General features: G+C 45.4%; 1 protein-coding gene across 3 annotated transcripts in view; it reads right to left on the bottom strand.

Moving 5' to 3' along the window:
- Positions 1-26,114, bottom strand: part of LOC134535899 (armadillo repeat-containing protein gudu) — a 50,064-nt gene that overhangs the window by 23,334 nt on the left and 616 nt on the right. For 2 of the 3 annotated variants that reach the window (XM_063375267.1, XM_063375266.1), the window contains exons 2-7: positions 17,893-18,088; positions 13,445-13,591; positions 10,632-10,841; positions 9,045-9,293; positions 7,566-7,676; positions 2,821-3,045 (exon numbers count right to left, since the gene is read on the bottom strand). In XM_063375267.1, the coding sequence (XP_063231337.1) occupies positions 2,821-3,045; positions 7,566-7,676; positions 9,045-9,293; positions 10,632-10,841; positions 13,445-13,591; positions 17,893-18,088 (1,138 nt within the window). Of the gene's footprint in view, positions 1-2,820; positions 3,046-7,565; positions 7,677-9,044; positions 9,294-10,631; positions 10,842-13,444; positions 13,592-17,892; positions 18,089-22,333; positions 22,395-26,114 lie in introns of those variants that run through there. The other variant, XM_063375268.1, reaches the window with a different exon arrangement.

Raw genomic sequence — 26,114 nt, 5'->3', positions numbered from 1 at the left:
ACTCTTTCTTTGTATCCATAAAAAATAGTGATAGTTCAATAAAAATTATTCAATTATATTCATAAAAATATGCAATCATTTTATCAATGTTTTGTTATGACGTTGTCACGTTAAACTATCGTCCGTAAAACGACTTTACAGACAACCAATTTTTTTGGTATGTTATTGAGGTTTCTCTATTAAGTATAGTGTAATCATAAGTGGCCATGTCAATAAATTATTGTTTTTTAATCAAGTTACATCGTTCTTGAGATAAAATACACAGCGAGTCTGCATTCCACCGACAAACGTATCGTATGCAGATGTTTAAAAAAAAAAAGGAAAACATATTTACATGTGTCTTATGGTCTTAAGTAATTCCCAATGACTTTAAAGTAGGAGCTGAACTGGTTTATAAAAAAATAATAATATAGAAGGTATTTGACATGAAATAGAAAGCTTCGGGATAACGTTTAATCGAACAAATTTCAAAACCAGCGCAAAACTTGTCGCTGTCGTAAAATTATTGCAATGAAATAATTGGGGGGGGGGGGGGGGGCGCCCTTATTTTCCAATCTTTAGTTTTAGACGGAGGGGTGATGGAACACGTTCACATGGCTCACGGAAAATTCCTGCCACATTTCTCAAGGTTATTTAAGGTCCCAACCCCCCCCCCCCTCCTTCCATAATCCAAACGGTAATGGCCTTTTTGGGAGGCGAGTGATCTTGCCACCCAACAAAACTGGCCCTCTACAGCTACAAAGAAATGAAAAATGGCGAATTTATAAAAAAAAAAAAAATTGCTTGTCTGTAAAGTCGGTTTACGGACAATAGTTTAACGTGACGTCATAACAAATCATTGATGAAATGATTGCATACTTTTATGAATAAAATTGAATCATTTTTATTGAATTATCACTATTTTGTATGGATACAAAGGAGTGAAAAAATCTACAATTTAATTGATAAATTTACTTTAATTTGAACTCATTAATTCAAATACGTATGTTTATTACTTTACGAAGCGATTATTTGAACTATAACTTTTATATATGTTTGCTATTTAACTGCTTCCAATCTGTGTTATTCTGTTAAGGATAGGACGATGCTAGGAAAAGTAGGAAACGAATGGGAGTGTTTCAAGTTTAATGTGCCTCGAAAAAGTCAAATCGATGGTTGTTCCAATCGAGTGGAAGAGAGATAGATGCGGCGCAAGCGTACTTTGAGCGTAACGGGACACAGCGTAACGGGATAATGAGCGTTACGGGACACTTTTTCGTGCGTGCAGCCGGAGTTCAACGATTTATTAGACGTTGTCACGTCAAAATAAAAAACATTTCTGACGGAACAAGCTGTTGAGTAATATTAACTTTAAAAAAATGGAGGTTTATTTCGTAGCGGCATGAGCCATCGCAGAATCGCACTGATTAGCTGCATTAGCTCACGATATTAGGCAGCACGTCCGCGAGTGATGCAAGGATCGAGGCATATCGACCGCGGGTTAACGCGCCGGCGACTCCGGAGCAATGTAACTTGCCCCGCGCGTCGGTTGAATTTGTCATCGCCAGAGGCATACGCAGATTATGAGAGTGGAGGGGGAATAATACCTCCCACCCAAAAAAAAAAAAAATTAAATTCCACGTATGCTCTGGGGAATCGCTGAATGCTGACGAGTGAGGAGATGCAAAATAAAAATGATAATAACTAACATGTTACTTTAGTTTAATCGCCATGTGAATTTTATTTTATTTTTTTACGTTTTCCTTTGTCTGTCCTGCTTTAGAATAATATTCTTCAAACGACAGGACAGCAAAAACCAATTAAGAGCTACACAATAAACTGCCTTAACGTCACAAACGTAGCGATCAATTAAAACCTGGTGGTTATAGAGCATTAGTGGAAATGGTGGCACAAATTTACTATAATTACAAATATATTTAAATTTATATATTTTTTTCTCAGTAATGCAAACTAAAAGGTGTAATGCAGAGGCCAGTTTCACTTTTTTCCCAACCTAATGCCACCGGTTTGAAGGCAAATCTTAGTAAAACACAAGTAAAATATGTCACTAGTAACTGACAAAAAGCATATAATTACACGAGGAGCTACTTAGAGTATTTTAACTTAGAAATGTCATAACTTTGATCCACAAGCTTAGAAATTATGTCCGAAAATATAAACCGTTAACACTGAAACATTAACATCAAATAACCTAAGTTAGAAACATACGAACTCATACGTTCATAACTTATAACTGTCGCACGTAAGAAGTACCTAACTTAGAACTGTCGTAAGAGAGAACGCCGCAATATTCATAACCAGGGACGTATGAACAGGGGGGGGGGGGGGCCGCAGGAGCGAGTCGCCCCAGGGCTGTTGTACATGGGGGGGGGGGGGGAGAGTAGCATTTCGCCCCCCTCCTTTTCCCAGAATAAATGTTTGGTCCTAGTAGTATTTTTCTCAACCAGTAGTTACAAACGTTGCATTGGTGATCACATTGATTAGAAAATCAAATTTATGATTGTCAATATACTGTAAAATGATTGCAAATTACTAGATGGTATTTTATTCAAATTGTACTACATCTACTGTCAGAGTAGTATTTAAAACATACCATGTCATCGAATTCTTGGAATGGTATATTTAATATTTTGGTTCGGAAACTCATTAAATAGCACAATTTTGCATCTAAAATTCCAAATTTTTCCGGGGGGCTCTAAGACTGAGGTAAGTGTGATACATCTTTTCGCCCCCCCATTCATGGAAACGTTCCGACGTCCCTGTTCGTAACTGTACAAGTAGCACAAGTTGGAAGCGAACTCTGGCAGTAAGTGTCCTCACCTCCTCGCTCTCGTCGGCCAGCAGGGCCACCAGGGCGGATACGGCCCCCAGCTCGTCCAGGCGCCGCACGTTGTCCGGACAGCGCGCGCACTTCCAGATGGCGCCCGTCACCGCGGCCAGCAGGGGCTTGTCAGCCGCCGCCGCCGGGCTCTTGGCCAGCGCCACCAGGGGGTCCAGCCCCCCGCTCTGCCGCACCAGCGCCCTGGTCTGCTCGTCCTCCGCGCACTGCCGGCAGCCACCCTGCCCTCCAGCCCTGAAGACATCCTCCCTCCGCCGCCTGGCTCTTGGCCAGCGCCACCAGGGGGTCCAGCCCCCCGCTCTGCCGCACCAGCGCCCTGGTCTGCTCGTCCTCCGCGCACTGCCGGCAGCCACCCCACCCTCCAGCCCTGAAGACATCCTCCCTCCGCCGCCTGGCTCTTGGCCAGCGCCACCAGGGGGTCCAGCCCTCCGCTCTGCCGCACCAGCGCCCTGGTCTGCTCGTCCTCCGCGCACTGCCGGCAGCAACCCCACCCTCCAGCCCTGAAGACATCCGCCCTCCGCCGCCTGGCTCTTGGCCAGCGCCACCAGGGGGTCCAGCCCTCCGCTCTGCCGCACCAGCGCCCTGGTCTGCTCGTCCTCCGCGCACTGCCGGCAGCCACCCTGCCCTCCAGCCCTGAAGACATCCTCCCTCCGCCGCCTGGCTCTTGGCCAGCGCCACCAGGGGGTCCAGCCCTCCGCTCTGCCGCACCAGCGCCCTGGTCTGCTCGTCCTCCGCGCACTGCCGGCAGCCACCCTGCCCTCCAGCCCTGAAGACATCCGCCCTCCACCGCCTGGCTCTTGGCCAGCGCCACCAGGGGGTCCAGCCCTCCGCTCTGCCGCACCAGCGCCCTGGTCTGCTCGTCCTCCGCGCACTGCCGGCAGCCACCCTGCCCTCCAGCCCTGAAGACATCCGCCCTCCACCGCCTGGCTCTTGGCCAGCGCCACCAGGGGGTCCAGCCCTCCGCTCTGCCGCACCAGCGCCCTGGTCTGCTCGTCCTCCGCGCACTGCCGGCAGCCACCCTGCCCTCCAGCCCTGAAGACATCCTCCCTCCGCCGCCTGGCTCTTGGCCAGCGCCACCAGGGGGTCCAGCCCTCCGCTCTGCCGCACCAGCGCCCTGGTCTGCTCGTCCTCCGCGCACTGCCGGCAGCAACCCCACCCTCCAGCCCTGAAGACATCCGCCCTCCGCCGCCTGGCTCTTGGCCAGCGCCACCAGGGGGTCCAGCCCTCCGCTCTGCCGCACCAGCGCCCTGGTCTGCTCGTCCTCCGCGCACTGCCGGCAGCCACCCTGCCCTCCAGCCCTGAAGACATCCTCCCTCCGCCGCCTGGCTCTTGGCCAGCGCCACCAGGGGGTCCAGCCCTCCGCTCTGCCGCACCAGCGCCCTGGTCTGCTCGTCCTCCGCGCACTGCCGGCAGCCACCCTGCCCTCCAGCCCTGAAGACATCCGCCCTCCACCGCCTGGCTCTTGGCCAGCGCCACCAGGGGGTCCAGCCCTCCGCTCTGCCGCACCAGCGCCCTGGTCTGCTCGTCCTCCGCGCACTGCCGGCAACCACCCTGCCCTCCAGCCCTGAAGACATCCTCCCTCCACCGCCTGGCTCTTGGCCAGCGCCACCAGGGGGTCCAGCCCTCCGCTCTGCCGCACCAGCGCCCTGGTCTGCTCGTCCTCCGCGCACTGCCGGCAGCCACCCTGCCCTCCAGCCCTGAAGACATCCTCCCTCCACCGCCTGGCTCTTGGCCAGCACCACCAGGGGGTCCAGCCCTCCGCTCTGCCGCACCAGCGCCCTGGTCTGCTCGTCCTCCGCGCACTGCCGGCAGCCACCCTGCCCTCCAGCCCTGAAGACATCCTCCCTCCACCGCCTGGCTCTTGGCCAGCGCCACCAGGGGGTCCAGCCCTCCGCTCTGCCGCACCAGCGCCCTGGTCTGCTCGTCCTCCGCGCACTGCCGGCAGCCACCCTGCCCTCCAGCCCTGAAGACATCCTCCCTCCACCGCCTGGCTCTTGGCCAGCGCCACCAGGGGGTCCAGCCCTCCGCTCTGCCGCACCAGCGCCCTGGTCTGCTCGTCCTCCGCGCACTGCCGGCAGCCACCCTGCCCTCCAGCCCTGAAGACATCCTCCCTCCACCGCCTGGCTCTTGGCCAGCGCCACCAGAGGGTCCAGCCCTCCGCTTTGCCGCACCAGCGCCCTGGTCTGCTCGTCCTCCGCGCACTGCCGGCAGCCACCCCACCCTCCAGCCCTGAAGACATCCTCCCTCCGCCGCCTGGCTCTTGGCCAGCGCCACCAGGGGGTCCAGCCCTCCGCTCTGCCGCACCAGCGCCCTGGTCTGCTCGTCCTCCGCGCACTGCCGGCAGCAACCCCACCCTCCAGCCCTGAAGACATCCTCCCTCCGCCGCCTGGCTCTTGGCCAGCGCCACCAGGGGGTCCAGCCCTCCGCTCTGCCGCACCAGCGCCCTGGTCTGCTCGTCCTCCGCGCACTGCCGGCAGCCACCCTGCCCTCCAGCCCTGAAGACATCCGCCCTCCACCGCCTGGCTCTTGGCCAGCGCCACCAGGGGGTCCAGCCCTCCGCTCTGCCGCACCAGCGCCCTGGTCTGCTCGTCCTCCGCGCACTGCCGGCAACCACCCTGCCCTCCAGCCCTGAAGACATCCTCCCTCCACCGCCTGGCTCTTGGCCAGCGCCACCAGGGGGTCCAGCCCTCCGCTCTGCCGCACCAGCGCCCTGGTCTGCTCGTCCTCCGCGCACTGCCGGCAGCCACCCTGCCCTCCAGCCCTGAAGACATCCTCCCTCCACCGCCTGGCTCTTGGCCAGCGCCACCAGGGGGTCCAGCCCTCCGCTCTGCCGCACCAGCGCCCTGGTCTGCTCGTCCTCCGCGCACTGCCGGCAGCCACCCTGCCCTCCAGCCCTGAAGACATCTTCCCTCCACCGCCTGGCTCTTGGCCAGCGCCACCAGGGGGTCCAGCCCTCCGCTCTGCCGCACCAGCGCCCTGGTCTGCTCGTCCTCCGCGCACTGCCGGCAGCCACCCTGCCCTCCAGCCCTGAAGACATCCTCCCTCCACCGCCTGGCTCTTGGCCAGCGCCACCAGAGGGTCCAGCCCTCCGCTTTGCCGCACCAGCGCCCTGGTCTGCTCGTCCTCCGCGCACTGCCGGCAGCCACCCTGCCCTCCAGCCCTGAAGACATCCTCCCTCCGCCGCCTGGCTCTTGGCCAGCGCCACCAGGGGGTCCAGCCCTCCGCTCTGCCGCACCAGCGCCCTGGTCTGCTCGTCCTCCGCGCACTGCCGGCAGCCATACCACCCTCCAGCCCTGAAGACATCCTCCCTCCGCCGCCTGGCTCTTGGCCAGCGCCACCAGGGTGTCCAGCCCTCCGCTCTGCCGCACCAGCGCCCTGGTCTGCTCGTCCTCCGCGCACTGCCGGCAGCCACCCTGCCCTCCAGCCCTGAAGACATTCTACCTCTGTCTCCGAGGTCATTTCCCTCGCTCGAAGCTTGCCGAAGATCATCATCTTATTATCTGTCGTGAGAAATATGTTCGCCGTATGTTACAACTCTGCCCACACTAATTAATTGTACTTTTCAAAAAATGTTCTTACTTTATGGGTAAATCTGCTTACGCATGTGTGGCGTTACACCGCCACCTCATCCACTGTTCTGGTCCACTGTGCGATGAAAGACAGGTCTAGCCGTGTAATATGGAGCGCATCATCGCAAAAATGGCTTAACCTCCATCGCCAACCTTCTCCATCGGCCACTATTCTGGTTTGCGCTAGCTGGTGTCGCATCTGACAGAACAAAGTTGTATTGCACTGCAAATATGCAACAGAAGTGCATGATATATTAGTCCATCCCCCTACTGAGGACAGATAAAACAGACTCATGGTAGAACTTATCTATAAACCCAGAGCTTCACAGGTGCGGAAGACTAAACAACAGCTGGAGCAGGATGAGATCGGCAGCCGAAGGCCTTCCCAATTTGTATGGCCCCTCAGAAGTTTGGCCGGAACAGGTGACCCGTATAACCTCCTTAAGTAATGTGGCTGGGCCACTTGACTCCACCAACTCAAGGGATCGTGGTGATGCTGAAAAATTCTCCAGTCTCATTAGCCGATCTCGCAGAAGCCATCGCAGATACTAATCTGAGACCACAATTGGTGGAAGCAGGTCCATAAGAAACAACGTTCAAGAAGATGTCAATACTCTTAACAGAGAACAGAGGCAAGATGGCCACAATGCTGCGACAGGATAACGCAGCATCTTCAACTCACCATGGCCAGCACGAGAGTTACTGTGGCCACTTCCCATTTATGTCATGTCAACAGTGCTCTCGAAAGGGGTATTTGCAAGGAATCTGCTGATAACCACCCATGCTTTGGAGATGGAGCACTCAGCCCTGTCAATACAGTTCGAGAAAATGTCAGTGGACTAGTTAGTGGCGGCCAATGACCCCACCCAGGCTTTTGGCAGCTGCCTCTTCAACTCAGACAAGAACACACACCACACAACATCACACTACACAAATAACACATCACACACCACACAACACACAAAACACACCACACATTCCTCATACATTTTCCTTCGTTGTCCTGCTGGCAACTGACTACACATCGTGACACAGCGCTACTCCCTCTCATGCAACAAGGGCTGCAGCCTGACTGTCGACAAGGGTCTAATCCACACGACAGGACAGTAGCGACCTCTGCCTCAGAGGTTGCTGACCGCCGCTGCTGCAGCATTCACCTTGAATATGGCGGATGCACAGTGTTTCTTCAGCTCCATGTTGTCGGTGCTGAGGTGGCGCACCAGATCCGGAATCATGCCCTCAGTTCGGATCCCGAGTTGGTACTTGCTCTGAAAACAAATATAGAATCAGCATAGAATCATGATGGAAAATGATTAAATCAAATCAAAAGGATATTAATATACCCATCATTGCTACAGTTAAACGTAAACAGTCGTGAACAATTGAGTTCTGTTTTTTTTAATGGTAATTTTTCCCCAAGAATGCTAAAAAAACCATAACCATTTAAGGGTGTTCTAATTGTGCAAACAAAATTATTTCGTTATTTCAACACCAGAGAGGACTTTAATATTTTCTATTACGATGTCTACTGAAATATATTACTGGCGAAAGATTAAAAGACTTTTTTCGGAAAGAACTTCCCAACTGTGTAGGTAAGAATTTTTGGAGGAAGGTGAATTGGAAAAGAAAGGTTGGATTTTCAAATGAGAAGAAATTTAAAATCTGTGTTTTTTTGTTTTTTTTTTGCTGAATGAATTAGTTCGTTACCGAGGGTAGACGTTACAGATATAATAATAATTTATTTCCCCCTTTTTTTTACACTTTGTTAACAATATTCACTTAATTAACCAGGAAATTTAGCACTCACGAAAGCAAGCTTGTATGTGAGTGCATCTAGTCACTTCAAATTACATGCGGTATTTTGACGATTGTAAACATTTGTAAATGTATAATAACTGAGAAATAAATAAAATATATCCTAAGAAACCTTACATTAGTTATATAAAGATTAAAGTTAGAAAGAGCAGTTTATAAAAATTCAATATAATGTATAAACAAAAAATTGGTTGTCTGTAAAGTCGGTTTACGGACGATAGTTTAACGTGACAACGTAATAACAAAACATTGATGAAATGATTGCAAACTTTTAAGAATAAAATTGAATCATTTTTATTGAACTATCACTATTTTGTATGGATACAGGATACAAAGAAGGAGTGAATGAAATCTACAATTTAATTGATAAATTTACTTTAATTTGCACTCATTAATTCAAATATGTTTATTACTTTAACGAAGAGATTATTTTTTTAACTATAACTTTTATACGTGTTTGCTATTTAACTTCTTCCAATCTGTGTTAATCTGTTAAGGATAGGACGATGATGGGAAAAGTAGGAAACGAATTGGGAGTGTTTCAAGTTTAAATGTGCCTCGAAAAATATCAAATCGATGGTTGTTCCAATCGAGTGGAAGAGAGATAGATGCGGCGCAAGCGTACTTTGAGCGTAACGGGACACAGTGTAACGGGACACAGCGTAACGGGACACAGCGTAACGGGACATCGTGTAACGGGACACAATGTAACGGGTCACTTTTTCGTGCGTGCAGCCGGCGTTCATCGATTTACGAGACGTTGTCACGTATAAAAGTGTGTGAATGGTAACATCGGACGTGGAACAAGTGTAGGGGCGCACCTCGGAGGCACACTGCTGCAGCGTGCCCATGATGGGCACCACCACGTCCAGGTGCACGGACTGGATGAGTGCCGCCAGCAGCCGCATGACTCCCGCCCGCCGCATGGCGTCGCGGTTGCGCGCCGACTGCGACAGGGACCACAGCGCCTGGGCGCCAGCGCGCGCCACCAGCACCTGGGGCCGGTCGTCGGGCTGCAGCTCGTCCACTGGCGTGACCAGCGCCGCGCGCCGCACGTCCAGCAGGTCCACCTGCCGACCCCTTGTAGACACTGTACACATTTACCTCTGGAACTCTCATTTCAAAAGTACTCGAGATTTTTTAATCTTTGTTTGCGCAGGAAAGGAATAAAAAAGTACATTCGACGTCAGTCTGGTGGATTTTTTACGTTTCCCTGTACCCGCATTTACACTTTTTTGACCCCACCATCATCACTAAACTGACCTTTTTCAACCTAATTTTTTGTGAAGAATAAATCGTCAGAACTTAAGGAACTCACCAGTTGGACATGCCTTGGACCTTCTTGCATTGATTGATACCTACATTTTGACAGGCATGTCACCGTGGAAAAATTCTTAATGGCAATACTAGAGGCAAACGTCTGCATCGGCGAAATTGTTCGCCGTCTTGTGACGTCCCCACTGTAAAGGTCTGCCGGCTGCTTTCCCTCCCGCCCTCGACCTAGTGCTTCACCCTCGGGCAAAGACACCCGGGCCTAGAAGACTCCCGGACAGCGTGTTCCAACACGAACGAGGCCTCGATCGCAAGTCTCGAGACCGGGCAGTTTCAGAGTGCAGCTGAGGGTTACAGTTGATCAATCCTCCCACGGACATGCGCAACAGACGGTGCTGCCATCTGTGTTTTATGATGGCGCCATTACAAAGTTCACAAAGCCAAAGGGAATCTGATAGCATTAAACTGTCTGATTTTTAAGAAGTTGCGTAGTGTTTTTGATAAAATTCCTTGTCAAAAGCCAGGGGTTAAAGTTTTTTTTTTTTTTCAAGTATTTGTTCAGCTTTTATCGGAGCCTGTTTCGATGGTCGAGGTAGCTGCTCCGGCAGAGAATTCTAGCGGCGGGCGAGGAAACTACGCGCGATTCGCGTCAGGAAATGTCGTGTGCGAGCTGCTTGTTGTAAGCTTTGAATATATATACTGTATAGAAGTCGCCAGCCCAGGTTAAAATTTCTAATACGGTTTTGAGGTAGTTGGTTAATTCACCGCAGCAATCGCCACCATCTCTAGGGCATCGACTCGTGGTGGTCCCTAGCGGACAAGTGTCGAACTCTTCAAACACCCCTTCCCCCTCCTGTGGAACGAAGTTGAGCTGCAGTGAATGATGGGTGAGGGGTGCGGGGAATGACAGCGGGCGACAGCGGGCGACAGCGCTGCGCTCTAACGTGTAAATAACAACTAAGACGATACAGGACGTTACGGCAGCGCACTGCAGCGGCGAAGTTCCCAAGCTGCTCATAATACGCTTCTGAAAAACGTAGAGTAAATCCTATCCACTCGCGACTTCTATACAGTATATATATTCAAAGTTGTAAGTGAACACCAATGAGGAGAGGGGGGGTAGGATGACCGCTCACCAGCTTGGGGATGCCGCCGAACCGGCGCACGTACTTGCGCGCCTTGCGCACGCGCGCCACGTGGGCGATGGTCTGCGCCGCCAGCAGCTGCAGGTCGCGAGACGGCAGGGACAGCATGCCCACCAGCAGGGGCACCCCGCCGAGGTCCGTGACTCCGCGCCGCACCTCCGCGTTGTCCGACACCTCGCTCAGCACGGACAGCGCGCCCAGCTGCCCCGCGCAAGCACACAGTGCCTCTCTCTCCCCGCCACCGCGTCTGCACGGGCTAGAACCTCCGTCGTCAAACGGGAAGCCTACAACTCACGTAGTTTTCGGTTCCCTGCAATAATTCCCGAAGATTTCCGAAGTTTTGCGTTTCGGTATCAACGCCACTTCAGCCGCTAAATCAGACGTTTCCAATGAAAACAAGCGTGCTGTGACTGACCTGACCTAACCTAACATAACCCCAATTCGATTTTTTTTTTAATATTTCAATTTTTGAGAGAGATCCGAAGTTGCACGAACGTGGTAGGGAACCGAAACTACGTGAGTTGTAGGCAGGCTATCGTCGTCAAACACAGCCACACACACATGGCGCAGGTTAACATCCGTAGGAAGAGAGGGGGGGGGAAACCATGACTCCCCGTGAGTTGCTAAACATGCATTAGTATGGTCCGTCTCATCCTTAAGACAGCAGTGAGCATTTCAATGCACGATATCTGCCATTAGCGCCAAAAACAAAACGGGAACTTTGGCGATCTATCAAGCGGATACTTGATATTCTTTCCCGAAATGTAGAATCGCTGGTCGGGCGCACACGCACTTGTCCGGTACTTTCGACTCGTGCAATTACAAATACGTAACTGTTACGTAAAGTTATTTAATATTTCAGTTTAACCGTCACTCTTGTACAGCCCAGCCAGATCGCGGACACCTCCCTTGCGGCCAGCGAACACACACACGTCTACACCAGTCAGCTGCGTGCTAGCTTTTTTATTTATTTTTGACGTGAAAGTCTAATAAATAGATGAACGCCGGCTGCACGCACGAAAAAGTGTCCCGTTACGCACATTGTCCCGTTACGCACATTGTCCCGTTACGATCATTGTACGCTTGCGCCGCATCTATCTCTCTTCCACTCGATTGGAACAACCATCGATTTGACTTTTTCGAGACACATTAAACTTGAAACACTCCCATTCGTTTCCTACTTTTCCTATCATCGTCCTAACCTTAACAGAATGACACAGTTTGGAAGAAGTTAGATAGCAAACATGTATAAAAGTTATAGTTAAAATAATCTCTTCGTTAAAGTAATAAACATATTTGAATTAATGAGTGCAAATAAAAGTAAATTTATCAATTAAATTGTAGATTTCATTTCACTCCTTCTTTGTATCCATACAAAATAATGATAATTCAATAAAAATGATTCAATTTTATTCATAAAAGTATGCAATCATTTCATCAATGTTTTGTTATGACGTTGTAACGTTAAACTATCGTCCGTAAACCGACTTTACAGACAACTTTTTTTTTTTTTAAAGCTATTTTTCATTGTGTTAGAGACGAAACCACGAAGAGAAACTTGCAAGTGCAATTGCCAGTGACGTAGCCAGGAGGATGGTCCTTCCAGGGTTTACAACACAGCCTAAGGCAGAACAACTAAATAACAGCCACTTAGCTACATAAGATTACCGATATATTATTGTGGAAGCGTTATTGTGATGCTTATTGGACAACAGTAATGTACTTCCTCCCCATTACAGCCCGAAATAACTCGCACTCAGAAGCGCCTGGAATTTTGTTTTCAAGTAGTCTATGTTTAGTGACTGTTTACACGCGTGATACAGCAGTAAGTTATTTAAAAAATCCACATAAAAACCAAAGTATTTAATGTTCAAATTTATTTTCTCAAGCAAAATAATTTATTAAATGTCTATGTGTAAACTTTTGGAGTTGTAAAAGTCTACTATTCCTTTATATTTTAGTGCTACAATCCATTTTCATTTGAATCCAATTATATAGGGAAACTTACTAGTAAAAAAATTTATTAAACGGTTAAACTGGACCTCCCATCCTTCACAAAACACTGGCTACGGCCCTCATAGCCCCCCACATTCGATTACGGGCCCTGGACCCAGAATTGGAGGGACAACCCTCCCCCCCCCCCCCCATTTTACAGTCACGTGCTACATTATAATTGCATGGTTATTTCTTACCTACACTCTTTTCAGAATGTTATTTAACCTGAAAATACTGGGTATAATTATTATGGTTACTAATTTTATAAGTCCAAAACTAAGCTATTCCATATGTTTATTTTTTTTTCTAGTTTGTAAAAAAATTATACTAGTTGAAACATTTAAAGTTGAACAAGGATGCGCCCGGACCCTGGACACGAGAGGTCCACCCAGCCCCACCCTTGTGGGGGCCATGATGGTTCTGCAATGGCTCCAGGGGCGTAGCCAGGGGGGGGGGGGAGGGTTTAGGGGTTCAAACCACCCCCCCCCCCTTAGCACCAAATCTTTAATTAATTTCGTATTCATCACTCAAACAAATTTCATATTAAAATTAATAAATAATTTTACCATTACAATATTTAAATTTAAGTACCGAAAACTGCTAAAATAGCACTATTTTACACCTTTAAATCCAAATTTTTCCCGGGGGAGGACCCCCCCCTCCCCCCCCCCCGCTTTAATACTGGAGGGGGGAAGGGGCCATGCTTCTAAACACCCCCCCCCCCCATACACAAATCCTGGCTACGCCACTGAATGGCTCCTGAGTCATGTTCCGGAGAGATCTCGACGCGGCCGCGACGAGAGACCCACCATGCACTTGGGGTCGTTGGTCTCCAGCAGGTTGACCAGCACTTCCAGCCCGCCGATGTCGCGGATGGCCATCTGGTTGACCTCCGTGGTCAGGTCGTGGTCCTTGAGGCAGCACAGCGCCAGGACGGTGGCCGTCTGGTTGCCCGCCTGCGCGCAGAGAGCAGCACACACCTTCTGGTGACGCAACACGCTACAAACACCGGAGGCCGGGGGAGATCGATCACCGCACGTACAAGCTGCACGTCATTGCTAGAGACCAAGGGCGTAGGAACCGGGGGTGACAGGGGGGACGTGTCCCCCTGAACATTTTGGGTGGAGGGGACTGTCCCCCCCGCCCCCAACTTTCTAGACCGTGATATTTTTATGTTATAATATTATTCTGCCCAACTTTATTTGTAATTTCTTCACTCATCAAATTTTATCTTAAGGAAACAATAATAATTTTAACATCGATGTATCCAATGGTTAGATACAAAAACTGCTTAAAAAGCGCTATTTTGCACTTTTAAAGTCAAAATTTTCCGGTGGAGGACCCCCGGACCCCCCGTCTTAGTAAGAGGGGAATGGGTTTACATGATATCAAAATCATTATTTGTCCCCCCCGCCAACTTTATGAACACAGCTACGCCAGTGCTAGAGACCTGCAAAATTCGCGGATCCATCGACCATCTAGGGATAGACTCCGCAGTCCAAATTACTCGCGGAAATGACACCTGTCCATTGGCTATACTGACGCGTGAGACGTCTCAACTAGGCTGTCCGTAATTCGGCAATTTCTTGGTTTAGTGTTTTTCCCATGGGCTCACAGTTATACGGATAAAAATGTTGGCCGATCGCAGAAGCGGTACGAAGGTATAGTTGTTTTGATGCTAGCCTATCGCGAAATGAATCCGCGAATTTCGCATGTCTCTAGCCTCATTACGAACACAACATTTTTCGTTAAGGGTGTGCCTCCCGTTTTAGGTCAAGATTTTATATTTAACAGTAGTTACAGATAAACTTGTAGACTTTTTTCAATTGTAACTTTCACGAAATGAAAAAAATATATACAGCGCATACTTTTTGCATAATTAGATGCCAAAGTTACATTTTTAACGTTTTTTTGTGTTGTACAAATAAGCAGAATTTAATTTGATTGCAGAACTGAAACTTTTTAGGTTTAACTGCAATACCACTGGCTACTTCATGATATGGTTTGCATTTATATCACAGAAACTCATTTCATGTTTCTTGGCTGTCAAAATCGTAAAAAAAATAAAATAAAAAAAGAATCTTGAAATGCCAGGTAAAATTAATAAATATTTTCTTAAAGAAATTCAAACCATTTCTTGAAGTAGCCAGTGGCATTGCAGTTAAACCTAAAACGTTTCAGTTCTACAATAAATTAAATTCTTCTTATTTCTACAACCCAAAAACGTTAAAAATGTAAATTTGGCAGCTAACTAATGCAAAAAGTATGCGCTGTATATATTTTTTTCATTTCGTAAAAGTTAAACAATTGAAAAAGTCTAAAATTTGATCTGTGATAAATATAAATATAAAATCATGACTTGAAATGGGAGGCACCTTCTTAAACTACGACCACTGACGACTGTAAGTTACGTACCGTAACCTTTGAGTGCGGATACATATTTTCGGACGGTAGCCTATACGTCGCATCGGTGCTACGTTATATATGCTATATATGTGTATAAGCTAAACGAATAAGGGGTTAGGAATGTAATTTTACTAAAATAATTAAGTATTCAATCATGTTTATATTTATCCCGTCGATTTACTTTCAAAATCAAATCGTGGACTGTAAATACCCATGCACAAAACCAAAAAATTTCAATATCCTTCCCAGTTAATGCATCTCACCTCTGTAATAGCCTCCACCAAAAAATTTAAAACGGTCTAACAAGATATTATTAAAAAAATCTTATCAAAAAAAATCGATTCTCTAAATTCGTAGACATGTACGAAGGGAACACTGAATGTGTGTGTTTGTGTGTGAGAGAGAGAATAACAGTAGCCTATCATAATAATAAAAATTTGTTTCTATGTAAAACAATATTTAATATGTTTTATTTTAGTTATTTAATTCATGATAATATTTTCGTGTTTAATACATTATTTAATATGTTTTTGGTGGTATTAATCGGTAGATATTTCATCAATAATTAATGTAATATGTTACTATGAAATTGCATGTTTTACTCCTAGATGTAACTTACTCCTCGTTGTTCATGTCTAATGGTTCAGCCCTAACTGCGCCAAGCAGAAGCCGAGTAAAAGAACTGATGTAATGCCGCGCGGTGTTTGAAGAACGGGAAACCTTATTTTCACAGACGAGAGAGCCAAACTCCCGACCGTGCATCGTCGGGTTTATTTATTTATTTTTTTGGTTCATTGTAAATGTGTTGATAAAAGGATGCTAATGGTCAATTAGGTTAGTTTAGCTACATTATAAACACTTTAAAACATTGTGGACGGTTGATTTGGTTAGGATAGCTACGTTAAAGATACGGAGAGAGAGAAAAAAACCGAGCATGAACTTCGGGGATCTTCGGGTTTTGGCTCGCTCTCGCGTCTGTGAACAAGAAGGCTTCCCTTGAGTCGGTGGTCGTCTCTCGGGGCGTGCGCATCTCTCTCGCGGGCTGTTGGCTGGGAGTTCCCTGCGACCTATTGGGTATACCGAAGGCTGGCAGTTCGTGTGGGGTTTGTGTGCGTGCTGGGGGCGGCCTAGCAGCGCCAACTGCTACCGACCGCGTCCCGCGGGTGGCGGATACGGGAGCCCAGCTCGAGAGTTGCAATCTCGCTGGGGTGGCTGTGAATAACCAATAGCAGTCCGCGGACCAATGGCCGGCCTGCGGAGTCGTTATTACGGCTGTCGGTGTGAAAGGTAGCCTGAATGCAGCTCGGCGCGTGGCAGGAAGCAGCTTCGTCGGCGAAGGCCCGCAGGGGAGCTCGATGTGCTGCAAAAATGCGAAGTGTAGACGAACTGCGGGCTGGAACTTGCGGAGCTGTGAACTGCTGCGCGCGCAACGGAATTGAAATGCATCGGAACTCTGAAGGAAGACATCAGGAACCTTCAGCTGGGGCTGCTGTAGGTGTGGCAGCAGTAGCCTCGAGCGGCGCGACCTTCAACCGTCTCGGGGATTTTGGGTGGCGAGGTTGGTTCCCTCCCCCCACCCTGGCTTGAAAAGTACTGCTGTTTACCTGAAGAAGGAAGATGAAGATGGCGCAACGTCAGGCTGCCTTTCGCACCGAGAGCCAGCAGTTCGAGCCGGTTTACTGGCTCGTCTGCCCGCTTCTGTCTTAACTGTGGCTGCCTGGGCAGCTGTGGCTGGGCTGACGTGAAGTCGCCCGCCCCTGGGGGCGCATGCGCCCCTGGCTAATAATAACCCAGGAGCTCCCAACTTAAATGCGGGCCGCAAGGCCCAAGCACCCAACTCCACCAAGGTTGATTTTTCAGCCCCTCCAACTCTTCTTACCTGGACCCTTCTTCCTCTTGTCCAGTAGTTACCTGCTTGCTTAATGCATGTTAATTGATCCCCGCATGAAGCGGCCCAGGGTTTTCCCTGTGTCTATGCAGGTTTTACCTGGGCCACACTTAGCTAGCTTTTAAGCTAGGCGACCAATGGGGCGTCAGTCATGGCGCCAATTGCAGCCATGGCTGGCCAATAAACCCCAATAAGCACATGATGCACGCGCCCTTGTCCTGCATGGTTAAAAACCCGCATGGTAGAGTGTATAGGCTTCGGCCTGAGACACACTTAGGTCCTCCCCTAACCTGGACCCTCCCCTACACACTTAGAATTAACTTAGGCTAGGAAAAAAAAAAAAAAAAAAAATTGCTTCCCTTGAGGAACGCGCGATGCCGGAAGGACAGGGGGGTGGAGCGAGGTATGGAGGGGGTTGTAGTCAGGGGCGCAACAACTAAATTTCCAAAGGGGGGGCAATATACCTTTTTATAAAGAATTATCGTTCCCCCCTATTGAAGCGGAGGGGCCGGGGGTGCTCCCCCGGGAAAATTTTGTATTTCAAGGTGGAAAATGGTGCTATTTAAGCAGTTTTATTATCTAAAAATTGATTACACAGCAATTTCTTTGCCCCCGTTTGCCACCACTTCAAGGTTTCAGAGGGGGGGGGGGGGGCAAAATACCCTTGCCCCCCCCCCCCAGTTTTGTTGCGCCCCTGGATAAAAGGATACTAATGGTCAATTAGGTTAGGTTAGCTACATTATAAATACATACTTTAAAACATTGTGGACGGTTGATTTGGTTAGGATAGCTACGTTAAAGATACGGAGAGAGAGAAAAAAAAGCGAGCATGAACTTCGGGTTTTGGCTCTCTCGTCTGTGAACAAGAAGGCTTCCCTTGAGGAACGCGCGATGCCGGAAGGACAGGGGACGGGGGTGTAAGTATGGTGGTACGGAGGGGGTTGTAGTGTGGTAGCCACCGACCTTCATGTAGCGCACGAGCTTCTGTATGTTCCAGTACTCGGCGGGCAGCTGCGTGCTCCTGGCGGCGGCCGTCCACCGGGGCTGCTCCTCCTCGGAGGGCGAGCTGTCGCTGTCGTCGTCCAGGTCGGCGATGACGACCACGCGCGGGCCCAGCTGCAGCTGCAGCTGCTGGGGGTCTCCGCCCCGCGCCTCCGCCCTGCGGCGCGGACGGCAAGCCTTCTTTCCCACACGCCCCGACCGTGCATCTTGTTAATGAGAACTGTTTTGATCATTTTTAGATTTTTTTTTATGTTAATAGTTACAGATTTTTTAATATGGCAGCCAATATGGTCGACAAGATGGCGAATGCTACGATAACTGACCAAATAGTGATTGACACTACTGCACTCTAGCGAATAAAAAGTAAACACATGTGGTAGCATCGAACTCTAGCAATGCATCGGTGCATCTTCGGGGATTTATTGACGTGACAACGTCTAATTAAATCGATGAACGCCGGCTGCACGCACGAAAAAAAAGGTGTCCCGTTACGCTCATTGTCCCGTTACGCACGTTGTCCCGTTAAGCTCAGTGTACGCTCGCGCCGCATCCTATCTCTCTTCCGCTCGATCGAAACGACCGTCGATTTGATATATTTTTCGAGGCACGTTAAAACTTGAAAACACTCCCATTCGTTTCCTATACTTTTCCTATCATCGTCCTATCCTCAACGGAACAACACAGATCGGAAGAAGTTGAATAGCAAACGCATGTATAAAAGTTATAGTTAAAATAATAATATCTTCGTTAAAAGTAATAAACATTTTTTTTTGAATTAATGAGTGAAAATAAAAGTAAATTTATCAATTAAATTGTAGATTTCATTTCACTCCTTCTTTGTATCCATGCAAAATGGTGATGATTCAATAAAAATTATTCAATTTTATTCATAAAAGTATGCAATCATTTCATCAATGTTTTGTTATGACATTGTCACGTTAAACTATCGTCCGTGAACCGACTTTACAGACAACCAATTTTTATTTTTTTTTTATTTTTGACAACTCATGATAACTAATGGTCAATTAGGTTAGGTTAGCTACATTATAAATACTTTAAAACATTGTGGACGGTTGAATTTGGTTAGGATAGCTACATTAAAGATACTGTGAAATCATGTAAACGGTTTCCTAGCACTGTATAGCTACATATTAAAAAAGGTTATTTGCTAAGCAACCTTCGGGGAACTTCGGGTGTGGCTCTCGTCTGTGAAATGAAGGCTTCCCGCCATTGACACTGCCGTGTGTTGTACATTTCACGTGCACGTAAAAGGTAATATTTTCCATACAGAATATAAAATACGCTAATTTATGTGTGTTATAATCATGTTTGTAACACTAAGAAGTCATCATCCACTTGCATAATTTCAAACCGCCCCCAGCTGCAGGTGCACTGGCACCGTCGTTGATCCGCTCGGCCGTATTCATTTTTTTTAAAGTTCCCGGCACTGCTTCACTCGGTCATATGGTGTTTTTATTGGTATCATTCGATTTCTTTTGAGAAGCCCTTTCCTACAGTATACGATCTCTGTATTTGGCTTTTTGACGCGTATAGGCCGAAATTATATTTTTTTTTGTTTTTTTTTTTATTTTAACACCATACATATTCACTGTAACTATTTTACACTAATGTTTTATATATGCAATCGATATATTTTAATGAGAGCTGACGATTGAAACACAAACGAACGTCGTAGCTTCTCCGAGTAAAAGGTTATACTGAATGGAAATCTCGAAACGCAGCAAAATGACCTCAAAATGGCGGCACTTCCCCATCCACCGCGCGAGATGCTTCATAGTCCTCACTTAGCGTAACGAATTCTTTGATTCTTTAGCTATCCAGTGGTGTAATTAAATTTTGGATGGCGATTATAGATATGTAGTTGCAACACCAAACTTTGCCCCCGGTTTTTTTTATCATTCGTTTTTTTAGTTGCCTCCCTCTATGAAAGCAATTTTTAAGGCTTATTCACGTCAAAAAAACAAGTTTTAAAGTACACGAAGGTCTTTTGTACAAAACTTTGTAAAACTTTCAACTTATTTTAAGTCTTATGTTTTAATAGTAAATAAGTATTAATATTTTATCAGCTCAGAAAATTTTTTTCAATGGCATTTCATTACTACATGCAATTTTTAATATTTTATTTTTAGCTCAACATTGCTTTAAAAATGAATAATCGCGGCTTTATAAGTTTAATTTTTTATAAATTATGTTTATTTCGTGAAGATTTCGCAACATTTAACATTTGAGGTTCTAAATTTTTTTTTTTTCAACGAAATCGTGTCATTTTGATAATAATTGTTAAGTTAAGATTTCCTTCAAACAAAAAAAACTAATCGAAAAAATTTGTATGTTTTGAACATACAAACTGTAAGCTTAAAGTGATGTGATTAAAGAATAGCTGCATTATTAATTAGGGAACATAAAACATATATATTGCATTTCAACTGGTCAGCAAATTTGAGTGATTTAATTTATATTTTCTTTAGAGATCATGGCCCACACATTCAATATTTGACCGATTCCATTTATGTATCGTTGGGATATGAATTTTTAGCTTCAATGGAAGAAGGTATTGAATGCATTACATAAATAATTTTAACATTATTATTTTTGTAATCCCCGTTTCACATTATCAATTGCTTCCACATAAATAATTAAGTCGCATGGAACAGAAATGAGTAACAACCGTGGTGCTGCTATATGTAGCGGATGGCGCGAACAAAAGTTCACAAGTACGAAGGGAAACTTTATAGTATTAAATTTTTAACGAATTTTGACAAGATGGGCAGTATTTTAATAAAAAAACTTTGTCAGAAATCAGGTCCAAAATCGGTGTGTAGTATTTTTTTTTCCAAAACTCTTATTCGCTTTTATTGGATCCGTTTCATTATAAAGTTCAAAATTTCGGTCTGCAAATAAAATAATTCTGCAGTCGATGTAGCTGCTGCGGCAGCGAATTCTAGCGGCGGGTGAAGAAATTACGTGTGATTCGCGTCCAGAAATGTAGTTTAAAACACAATTATTGGCGTATATGTATTATTCACGCTCGGCATTATTTAAAAAAAAAAAAATCTACGTTAAATATCGCGTCCCAGTTTCGTGTCGTAAGTGTACTTGAAACTAGAAATCACATGAGTTAGCTCGTTGCCGAGGTTAGTAGTTGCACATAACTGTCGAGTATTGAATGATTCGCTCTCATATATATATATATATATATATATATATATATAACCTTCCCTAATGATCGCGCCGTGGACGAGACGTAAAGCTTTGATGACAGTGGCTGATACAAATATATATTGTTACGAACGTAAGCAAGGCCGGGACACGTGCAGGTGCAGAGTTGGCTGGCGGCTGCCGCAACATGATATGCGTCGCGCACGCCTGGAAGATAACAAAGATTGTCGCTTTCCCTCCTCCTTCCCTACACTCCCAGCGCGGCGCCCTGCCTTTGACACGTAACTGAAACCTGACAGCTGCGGAGTTACGCGAGCCGCCGACACGTGTTTCGAGAGATTTCTACCGTCGTGTCAGCGCGGAATGACGCGACTGGCCCCGGCCGCGCTCGTGAGTTCCAGAAATAGCAGCTGATATATAAAAAGAGGACGTCGACCTCAGCAGAGAGTGTTCAGAAAGAGAGTTGAGAGACAGAGTTCAGGCGGGAGCTTTCCCGCGGCGGAGTTTCCGGGGCGATAGTGCCGCAGGTGCGGCAGAGTGGCAAAGTCCTTGGACGAAGGTTCCAGAGTTCAGTTCCGGGCGATAGAGTCGTGGGCGCGGCGGAGTCCCGAGTGGAGTTCCGAGCAAGGCGTCGAGCGGATCCTCGGCGAAGGCAAGTGCGTCGGTGGCGGCGGAGTATGGCGACAGAGTCCCGCGGCGGAGATCCACGAGGGGTGCTGCGGCGAGAGTTGCGCCCAGCGAGGTGTGTGGATTGTAAAAACGAGTGTCTAGGGAAGCAACTTTATTTTTAAGTGCAATTGATTATTTTCTATTTTATAAGAATAATTGTAAGTGACATAAGTAGTGGCAATAAATAAAACTGTGTGTGTGTAATAAAATCTTTAATTGGGCTATCCTTTACGAACCCCGCGGTAAATAGTAACAATATGTATATGTGTATATATATGTGTGTATGTGTGTGTGTGTGAAACAATATATGAGCGAGTTTTTCAGTACTCGCCAGAGATGTGTAACATCTAACCTCGGTAAAGAGCAAATCCACGTGTTCTCATGTTTCTTGACGCGCATCACGTGTAGTTTCCACACCCATCGCTAGAATTCGCTGCCGGAGCAGCTACGTCTACTATCGATCCATACAATTTGCATGGCAATATTTTAAACTATACGATATATAGCTATAATTCCATAGTTCAACTCCCGGGCGCAACTCTATAACACTCACCGTGCAAACCGAAGAGTCGCTGTCGCTACGACGGCGACGGACCGCCGGTGGCAGATACGAGCGCACTAGCCCTCCAGGGCATGCCGGAGGCAGCCCTCTGCCCTAATGACACGCGCGGCGCAAGGTAAGATGAAGATAAGGCAAATGGCCCAATTACCGTGCTCGCTCGCTCCTTCTTGTTTATAGTTCCCTCCCCTTCGTAATGGGCTGGGAGGAAGAATGATGGGGCGGCCGCGCCTTCTGACAGACAGACAGACGTACATGCTCAGCTCCAGTTCAACTCTCACATTTGTGTTTGATTCTTCGCCAGCCAGTAGCTGTCCCACCGCATTGCTAGAGTTGTTCTCGCCGAACGTCAAAATATGTCGCAGCCCTGCGATTTAATCATCCACGTGAGTAGAAATTTTATGTATTTTTGACGTGACAACGTCTAATAAATCGATGAACGCCGGCTGCACGCACGAAAAATTATCCCGTTACGCACATTGTTCCGTTACGCTGTGTCCCGTTACGCTTATTGTACGCTTGCGCCGCATCTATCTCTCTTCCACTCGTCTTTTTATAAAGTGAAGTGAAAAGTTAATGTGGTTTCATTGCTTATTACAACAAAAATTTCGGCAATAAAGGTTAATTATTCTTGCATTTCAAAAATCTGATTACTAATATAATTTCAAGTATTTATTTTTTTATTATTAAGATAAAAATTATTCTATTTTATTCATAAAGTATGAAATCATTTCATCAATGTTTTGTTATGACGTTGTCACGTTAAACAATCGTCCGTAAACCGACTTTACAGACAACCAATTTTTTTAGAATTTTTTAAAATTTATTTTACAACTAAAATAAAACGTAGGTAGAAAAAGTGCGGCAGGGGCCTTGTTCCGAAATTTATGATAAATCAAGTAAAATTATACTAACACAAAAATACACACCACTGCACACGGAATAATTATTTACTGTTTGGAAAATTATTTGTACATTTAACCTTGATCAATTAATACGGTGTGAATGTGTCTATAAAAGCGAATTCCTAAACAGTATATCCATTTCCCACCTCCAAAAAATATAATTTTCTATCTACGCTTTTGGTGTATGGCTTATTACTTACTTCAATGAGAAGCATCCAAAACTGATTTAATGTAGCTACACGGGCTGAAAAAATGAGTTGTACGTGGTTACTCCATATTCGACGAATTATACTGAATGAATGAACTTGCGATAAAAATAATCACACACATGTATATCGTTTTCAGTAGCAGACGCAAGGATGGGGGGACCGGGGATACTTATGATTTCCCCCCCCCCCCCCCTTTTGAAGTTATGAAAAAATTTGCAAACTATCATTGAAGACAATATGTTATTGTGTGAGTATCCACGTCGTCTACAGCTACTTCCGTAGGTCCGTATATCAGTGTGTTAGTGTCAATAGCAATGTAAGGTTTTTAAATACAAGTGTTCAAATTTTTAATTTTTTTTTTTAATTTTTTTGTGCAACATCATAAGTTCTCGGTATACGGTATTGTGTAGAAGTACTTTCGTGAATATAACGTAAGTCCCATGGAACGGAAATGTGTAACCACGGTGCTGCCATCTGTGGCGGATGGCGCGAACCAAAGTTCACAAAGCCAAAAGGAAAATTTATAGAATTAACCGTTTAATGAATTTTTAACAAGATGGGCAGTTTTTTAATCAAATCTCTTGTCGAAAATCAAGTCCAAAGCCGGGTTTGAGTATTTTTGTTTGCAAGTTTATTTTTTCGCTTTTTAATCGGAGCCGCTTTATTATCGTTTTAGTTAAAAATACTGCTATGCAAATTGTATGAATCGATAGTAGACGTAGCTGCTCCGGCAGCGAATTCTAGCGGCGGGTGTGGAAACTACACGTGATTCCCGTCAAGAAACATGAGAACACGTGGATTTGCTCTTTACCGAGGTTAGATGTTGTACATATCTGGCGAGTAATGAACAACTCTCTCATAATTTTTTTTCATATATATATATTTGTATCCGCCACTGTCGTCATCAAAGCTTTACTTCTCGTCCACAGCGTTCTCATTAGGGAAGGTCATAGCACAATACTTTATCAGGGATACGGAGCAAGGATTTTTTTACACTTCTTGATTATTTTTAACTTAACATTGTGCTTAGTAGAAAACATTTTCTTTAATTAAAATGTTACGGAAGAATTACAAACTGAACTCATCAATCTATTTTCGTTCGTGATTCCTTCTATAAGTACGGAGGTTATTAATATAGTTGTATAAATGATTTTCTTTCCTCATTTTCATTCCAATATTAACAAATAAATCCACAGGGGTATGCCTAGAGTAAAAACATTTGTTGGGGTTGGTAAAGGACCCGGGGGGGGGGGGGGGTAGTTACAGTACAAGAGAGTGCCACGCCTTAAGAGATCATAAATTAATAAAAATTTAATTCGACTTTCTTTTAAAAAAAACTCCCTATTGATATTTTGTCAAAGTGGTAAACTTTTTTAAGACCGTCACTTATATTATTATTTCTTTTGACTTTTGACTGTGTGTTAGTTGCCTCAACTATCCAATATTATTTAAAAATTAAATCAACACATTTTTCTTTGCTCGAAAATGAGTCAGACGAGATTAACAAATCAAGCCTCTCTTTCTACTGAGTATGAATATGCTAACCATACTATACAATTTTGATAACATAATTTATCAGTTTACAAAAAAATGGGGCTCAAAAGTAGAGGTTTGTGTGTCGAGAGTTAAAGATAGGAAGCAAAAGAATCCATCTTGGTTTTAACAGATCTTAGGCCATAAAAATTTTTTGTCGTTTGAATTTAAAAATTGTACCTTGTTAAAGCATAATAGATAATTTTATGAAATTTCCAAACATAATAATGACTAGCAGCTACAAATAGTTTACCTTGTGAAGTCATTTGCATTTAGTATTTTTTTAAGGAATGACTATCACTTTAATAATACTGCCAATATACACGATTTTATGGTTTTAGAAAAATATATTAACATAAAAAAATTAATACTAAACATTAAAAAGTGGTTACGACATAAAAACTGTTGAACCCATTATGGCAATATATGACCATGCGCACTCACTGTGTGATTTTATAAATATTGATGAAATTTATTTATAGGACCTGGGTGTTTAGGTATACATAGGATTGAATTTTAAAATAAAATGTTTCTAGTTAGCTTTTTATATACACGAGGAATGGTTAACATTGATAATGAGAATTTTTTTAAAATTAAATTCTGACAAAATAAAAGGTTCAAAGTTTAAAGTGCAGGCAAAATAATTTAAAATGTATGCTTTGGTACGAAAATCAGAATATGTTGAAAATTATTACAAAAGCAAGAGTCAGATAGTACAGTGAACAATAATTGGCAAACAATTACAAGTTTATCACGTATTCCAGAACCATCTGCGAAATATACCAGCATATTATAATTACAACCAGCTGCGTTATGAGGTTGCTACGCCTAATACCCATCATCAAGTATAGTCTGTTTTTCTTTATGGTTCCTTAACAATTTTTAACTCAAACATTCCTAAGCATTAGATCCGTTTGGAATTTATTTTCTGCATATGGGTGGACATGCTAGTTTTTCAACGAATATAGGCAAATGAATAAAAATCGAAGTGTTTGTGATTTCTGAATTATTACATATTACACATTGTTCTTGTTAGCACATTAGATGTCCAAACCAAATATAACTTTAAAATCTTTTTGTCTATCTGTAAGTAAATAATTCTACTCAAAAAAAATTATATTGTGATTG

This window comes from Bacillus rossius, chromosome 10, assembly GCF_032445375.1.
Source record: "Bacillus rossius redtenbacheri isolate Brsri chromosome 10, Brsri_v3, whole genome shotgun sequence".
NCBI lineage: Eukaryota > Metazoa > Arthropoda > Insecta > Phasmatodea > Bacillidae > Bacillus > Bacillus rossius.
Note: the sequence above shows the minus strand (reverse complement) of the source record. Positions and strands in the feature narration are given on the sequence as shown.